This window comes from Centruroides sculpturatus, unplaced genomic scaffold (genome assembly GCF_000671375.1).
Source record: "Centruroides sculpturatus isolate CEXI.00-Female unplaced genomic scaffold, Cexi_2.0 scaffold985, whole genome shotgun sequence".
Taxonomy (NCBI): Eukaryota; Metazoa; Arthropoda; class Arachnida; order Scorpiones; family Buthidae; genus Centruroides; species Centruroides sculpturatus.
The window spans coordinates 48,411-55,425 of NW_019385384.1; the positions used below are offsets into that span (position 1 = coordinate 48,411).

The 7,015-nt window shown below is 36.9% G+C and overlaps 1 protein-coding gene and 1 long non-coding RNA gene across 2 annotated transcripts; one reads left to right on the top strand and one right to left on the bottom strand.

Annotated features, from left to right (window-relative positions):
• Positions 1 to 1,089: 1,089 nt before the first annotated feature.
• Positions 1,090 to 1,879, bottom strand: LOC111638390 (proclotting enzyme-like). Its single transcript, XM_023384090.1, has 2 exons — positions 1,566 to 1,879; positions 1,090 to 1,490 (listed from the first exon to the last, which is right to left on the bottom strand). The coding sequence occupies exons 1-2, from the start codon at positions 1,709 to 1,711 to the stop codon at positions 1,280 to 1,282; spliced, it is 357 nt and encodes a 118-aa protein (XP_023239858.1). The 5' UTR covers positions 1,712 to 1,879; the 3' UTR covers positions 1,090 to 1,279.
• Positions 1,880 to 6,071: 4,192 nt separating this feature from the next.
• LOC111638382 lies at positions 6,072 to 6,738 on the top strand. The gene is made up of 2 exons (XR_002758856.1): positions 6,072 to 6,476; positions 6,552 to 6,738. It is a non-coding gene; the product is annotated as an uncharacterized LOC111638382 (long non-coding RNA).
• Positions 6,739 to 7,015: the final 277 nt, after the last annotated feature.

Here is a 7,015-nt window from a genome sequence, read left to right on the forward strand (position 1 = left end):
GTCCATTGTGAGCATGCGCAAAATCATCTATAGTTATTGCCAGATCTAACACTATAATTATTTATTCATTTTATCATTTTTCTATTTTTTTATGACCAAAGTAATTCTTATCTTAAAATTTTATATTATTTAGAAGTAGCATTGTCAGTCAAAAGTTACTTTTCAATCAATTTGTTACTTTTTGCTTTATCTGGCAACAACTATCATCATCGACTACGATTAGCGCGTGCGCAGTTGGTCAATTTTCCGTATCGCTACCGTAAAAGTTTGATCGATCCAAACTTTTCTTACGGAATACGGTACGGCCATACGGATACGATACGGACTTTATAACCATGCTATACGGATTCGCTTACGGCTACGGATACGGTACGGTTACGGTTACGTTACGGAGTTTATAACTCGACCCTTAAAGTGATACATATTAATATAAATTAAACAATGTTTTCTTTGTCATCACTAAAGCACTATTAACCGAGAGCGTTTTATTTTTGGCAAGTTATCCTTATCCTCTGAGCATTTTTCTGCATTATTTTCAGATTCATGCTTTACCTTTTGCAAAAAGTGTATGTAATTTTAGATTGCTTGCTTCTAGTTAAAAGATCTTTATAAATTTCCTTATATGATGCTAAGCACTTATGGAATAAGAGAAAAACATCTGGCAACACCCGAAGCGTCGAGATCTGGCAAAATTGAAACGATTTTCGCGAAGGACCGTGTGTATGGAGACGAAAAAAGAAAATTTAGACACTGAAGTACTAATAGTTCACGAAAATAACAATTTTCGTGAACTATCAGTACTTAAGTATGTAAAAATTTATTACATTTCATGTTGTACGAGGGTTTTACCCAATTCTCGAACCGTGTCAGAGTGAATCCGTGCTATAAAAGTACCGTGTTATACGGGGGATGGTACCAATTGTGGAACCGTGTTAGAGTGAATCCATGCTATAGAAGTGCCGTGTTATACGGGGGTTACCTGTATACAATAGCTATCTTATCGTTTTTTTTCACACGTAGTATAGAAATTTGTAATAAGATACATAATGCGGTTATAATAAAATATTAATTTTAATTATATGACAATAATCGCACAATATGTATTTATTTTTTAAAAAATACAAGGGAAGTGGCGCTTCCACCACTTCCAATGATGGCACGCCACTGGTTGGCATATACACCACAGGAAATTGTAAAACAACAAAAATAAAAATAAAACTTTTGTATCACTTACCCTATAGTAGGTCCTGCACAAAGCTTCCTGCCAGAACTTCGTTCCTCAGCTGACAGTGGTGAAGACAAATGATTCTAAAGAATTCGTGACCGTCCCTTTTAGAACCAGAATGGCGATGTTGTTCTTGAACATTCTTCGCATTAAATCGGTGTGACTCCTAACCACTCTTATTCGAAATTCGACCGGGTTGGCTCTGTCCGAGTCGTCGTTCAACATGTGTTTACCCAACCGAACGGTCAGACTGGATGCGTTCCCTCTATAAGGACGGTGTTGTGACGTCAGTCAGTTAAAAATTATATAAAAGCATTATTTATAAATGCCCAATACTCACAATTTACCTAGTCTTTCCGTTACGCAGTGAGCGGCGGCGCTGTAGCGTCGATCAGACACTAGAGCATCGCCGCGGTAGAATCCGCGGGTTCGGCTATATTTGGTGTTATAAATGGCCGACTGAGAGAAGGAGAAAAGAATCAGCATTGTGGAAAGGATGTCCACGACTGACCCTCATCAAGGAATCCTTAGTATCTTTAATAGCTGTACAATGAGCTGCCTGGGATTCACCAACAAGTCCAACTGTTCAGAGACCCGCACGACTTCCTCTCTAGTGGCCAGGGCACCCAAGATGGGTTCAGTATTTCACTTTCAGCCAGGTCAATAATCTTCTGAACCTGGGTAATAATGAATGGTGTTCACGACAGTACGTTTGGAGTTGTGGTAACTACTCAAATAGCCCTTAAGTTCTTCAAAGAGCTTATTCGCCTCAGAACGAAATTTCAACACAGGTTCCATAGCTACAATGGAGAAAATAACCAATAATCATGGGCTGGCCTATAAAACCCGTAAAAAAGACACTAAACTAGTGCACGTTTAAGCCGAAACAAACAAGTAGACGTGAAGTCAGAGGGAAACAAGTGCCAAGTGATGTAAACTACTCGCAAATGGTTGTGGTTCTTCCATAATCTTAAATCAGCACGAAGTCCTTGAAATTGCCGCTCGCGGCAAATGTTGGTCCGGTTACCACGGCAACCGGACTGTTGTTATGGCAACGGCTGCTAGACTGTTCAACTTTATAAGTGATAAAATTCTTTAAAAGTTTATATCGCTTTAGATAAAAAACTGTTAACACTATATTACTGAAATCTTGGCACAGCTATGCTGAATAACTCTTCTTAATGATGAATATTAAAATTTTGGTTAGCACCAAAAAATAGGCCCGATACGGCCCTCCACAGCCCGCGTTGGGTAGGCCTAAAAATCACAAAATATTGGTCTCAGGAATAAAAAAAAAATTCACACAGTACTCACTGTCTGTTCTAGCAAGAGATGTCCCCTTCACTTCCGGTGGAGCGGCCACCGAATTCCGGATGACCGGTCCCCAATAATCCGCGAATTCAAACGTTTACAGCTCTCGAAATATTTGAGCCACACTCAAAACGATGACATTACTTTCATCCTTACACTGACAAATCCAACGATATATAATTTATCCACTTTGACACAAGAAATCCACTGTAAAACACACGAAAATCCAGAGCGCCCGCACAACGCGGAGAACCATAATTAGGGCAATTAATGATAATCGACAATTGATGTCGTGAGAATTACAGTAAAATCTGAATGTTACACCGAGTATAGTTTCAGCGCTTTTGAAGGACGATACCGCCGTGAAATATATACCAACAAAATTTGGTACACAACTTCTATTACGAGATCAGACCGAGCCTGACATTCTTCTGTTCTGTTAGAGTTTTAGGGTAAACCTCACATCAGTCCTTACACAGCATTGGTTTGGCTGCCTGCAACTCATGGACATTTTGAAAGGAAAAATTTCTATCCAAAGGAATGAGATTAAAGAGAATACGAAAAGGCAGACAATGTCGACCCCGAAAAGCAACTTTTAGGATTGATTTTAGTAGTAGAAAGAATTCTGGATTAAATGTGAATGGACCTAGCAAATATCAAGAGGTGTTAAAAGTGTAATGTAAACGTTCTCAAAATGCATTGTCTTTATTTGATGTTGGCCACAGCTTTTCCTTACAGTTAAATAAAATCTCCAAGGAACTGAAAGGTCTACATTATGCAATATTTTATAATAATTTCAGACTTTCCATCTCACAAAGATTATATTTTTATTGTATTTCTCGTAACATTACTAACAATCGACATTTACTACTCGTGGATACTCTGGTCAGTCTAAGGAAAGAATCTATATAGGATTTAATTAATGAGCATCATCCATTAATCGTTTAGTTGTGGCGCGTTACTTCCGGTTTCTGAGTCATTTATTAAACGTGTCATGGCCATTATAAACAGTGTTATAGAAGCTTCTCGTTCTGTTATTCGAATAGGAGGAAGTTGGCTATAGTAGTTGTTACACGCACGATTCTTTAAGTTAATAGGGGAAGGTGGTGCAAGATGGGGTCACAGGGTAAGATGGGGAAGTTTATTCGTGGTTAACGCGCTTTCATTTAGCCGTTATTTGGAGAACTAAATGTCAACCTCAAAAGGAATCACGGACGAGAGAACGTCCGAATCGCTCTCTTTGTTTGGAAGTAAGACAGTTTTCCACGTTTCGGCAATAGTTCGTCTAATTTTACGCCCGCTACAAAGTTTCTACGAAGTAAGCACGATTGCGAACTTTTACATTACTTTTTAGATGAAGATATTATGGTATTCGAAGTAATCTTTGACCCGTGTTTGCAGTCAGTACGAAAAGTACGCGTTGGGGCAAGACGGGGTACCCCATCTTTCCCAAGGTTGGCCACGAATTCTGCCGCTGGCTAGAGGCATCGCAATATAGTGCAGCGAACTAGTTTTCAATTCGTTGTCGTCGATAATTCTATATCATTTTTTCGAATATATAAAATAATAAAATTTAAAAATGATCTTTTTATTATAGAAAGTGAAATATTCCACTTTTAAATCATATCTAACTGTAATAAATTTATATAGTATTACTTTATTATTTATGTTTTAACGTTTTATTTTATTTGCGAAAACATTTTTTTAATTTAAATACTATCTTAACGAGAAATAAAATGTGAAATAAAAATCGAAATAAAAATATTTTCCACGAAAAAAAATATCGTCTGCTTACAAAATAACGAAACTGAGCATGCGCGAAGTGACAGCATCGTCTGGCAAAGTAAATACGAGTAAGTTCAAACTTTTATATTTATTTATTCGGAAAATAATAATAAATGTAGCCACTGCGATAAATAGGCACACTGCTCTTGCTCCAATATTGAAGAAAACGACAGTTTAACCATTTTAATTTGTCCTTCTTCTATATAAAAATAGTAAGAACACGTTAAGTCTTATCAAACATTTTCTATTGTAATTGCAATCGTTAACGTATCGAAATACGTTACGTAATGCATGGAATGTGTATTTGCGTAACATATATAGTACGTTCCCTCTTGCTTACATCTATCGTATGCATATAACAGTTGTTTACAGTTCTGCATACGTTATGTCTACAAGCGTAACTCAATATATAAGTACTGTATCGATAATTTAAACAAAATTTAAATTGTTTTAAAATTAAGTGTTTATATTTTTGTATATTCAATTAGCTGTTATTGCTTTTCAGTGGAATTAAATAGAATTACCATTCCATTTTGTGGAATTCCCCATTTCAATTCTTTTTTGGCATGTTTTTTTAATTGTCTCGGTTCCAAAAGAGTAGAGAAGACTGAGAAAAGACTTTCAATNGAAGTCCTGCTTCTATGTAGGGTCCGCTTTCTTGCATGCCCTTCTCCATTTGGTACGGTCCAATGCGTCTTCCGGTGTGACGTTTACAAATTAAACTATTTTAAAGTATTTATAGAATGTTTAATTGGTAGAAATGTAGATCCGTATGACGCGATTGGGACGTTAACAGAGCTGTAGAATATATTGATAAGAACAAAAGAGTCAAGGGAACCATGCCTCATGGGAATTTGTAAAGAACGCCCACTAGGGGGCGTCCGGGCTACTAGTATACACTAACTCAGGGGTCGGCCACCTTTTGAGTCGGAAGAGCCAAAATTACAATTTACAAAATTTCAAAGTTTATAAAGAGCCACAAAATTTTTTCTTGCCGACAATAAATAGTACTCGGATAAATAAAGTCTTTTGATAAAAAACTAATCTATTTATTCATATATAAGTAGTGTTTTTCACAACAAATTAGATAATAGAAACATCCGACGACGTCATTCGAGAGCTTCCGACGGACTGACGACAGTGACGACACGTGTCACGGGGGAGGGGTGCGGTGAAAAGCGAGTACAAGTGGCTGAGAGATAGAATAAGTGCCTAATCCTCGTTAATTGATTCAGAACGATTCTTAAATGGTTTTTTTTTTTGATAAAATAAATAATATTTGCGTATGGAACTAAAGAGCCGCATGTGGCTCGCGAGCCGCAGGTTGCCGACCCCTGCACTAACTGCTTACCACAAATTTCACAAATATTACCAATATTCAAAAATACTGAATCTGTCCGCATGACTTCCGGGATTTCTTGTAGGTGATGTCGACACGTATACATTCCGTTTAAAATTACTTATTTACAGTTAAAATACCATTATAGTTTAAAATATATTTTCGATTAAAAATACTATTACAGTTAAGGTTTCTCGACTTAACATTGAACATCCTTCAGAATACACAAATGTAAATTATAATTTTTTTAAAATATATTTTTAAAGAATATTTTTACAATAATAAAAATTTAAAAAAAATATAAGACAAAAAGGAATTTTTTCAAATTCTTATTTTAAACATGAAATTATATTATATGAAATATGTTTACTACTAAAAAAAAATGTTTTATAATAAATTATGAGATGAAAATATTACAGAAGATAATTACAGCTTTTGACGTCTTGAATAAGGGAAGGAGAATGGTTATGAAGGGTTTTGAATCCAAAAGTTAATTTTAATTTAAATGTACTCGCGATTCACATAAAGCCGGATGAACACATGCGGGGAGCGGCAAGGAAAAGCGGTGTCGCAAACGCGTCTTTGTCGCGCGGCAAACGCCAATCTCTCTACATTTCGGCGCATGCGCAAAATATTCAAGATGGCGGGTGATTCCAATTCTGCTGCTCTCCTCATGCTTACCAATTTCGTTTTGTACACATCACTTTATGTGTGTAGAAGACGTCGACAAAGAAGATTTGACCGGAGATTTTCTTAGATCGAGAGAGAACTGGTGTTCAAAATACACTTATTCGTCGTCTAAGAATACTACTTCGAGTAAGATTAGTTTGTTTTGACTTTTGACTTAAATTATATATGATTGCTTGTGTTAAATTTATTATTTTGTTATAGTTTCCTTATACCCCGTTCGCACCGAGCATTTCGATCTAGATTGTGACAGGTCGGAGAGAGTTCCTTGGTGCGAACGCTCTCGACCGTTTCAATCTCGACTGAAACGAGGTTCTATCGCGATCGACTGGAGAGAGTTCTTGAAACTAGATCCAGTCATAAGAGAGATCCCACAATCCCACGCGCGCGAGAAAATACAAGATGGCTGCTGAACAAGTGTCCGGCTATCGACAGAAAAATAAAAAAGACATCTGGAGAGACGATGACATCTGTCTATTATTAGATATACGGCAAGAAAAAGTATTTATTTCTAACCAAAACTTCCATTTTGTTTGTTGGTGTTCGTGACTTACCGCGTAGTTATGTCAATTTTATCATCGCGTGTAATAGCCGGGTTCTTCTCAAGCGAGTTACCTGTGCGAACAGCACGACGTTCCACTGGCGACAGTCACAATCCAGATTGTGGG

Bases quoted from the DNA above. Each gene is read 5' to 3' on its own strand.
- LOC111638390 (XM_023384090.1), bottom strand. From the start codon at position 1,711: ATGCTGATTCTTTTCTCCTTCTCTCAGTCGGCCATTTATAACACCAAA. The intron at 1,491-1,565 runs GTGAGTATTGGG...CCGTCCTTATAG, and splicing joins ACGGAAAGACTAGGTAAATT to AGGGAACGCATCCAGTCTGA.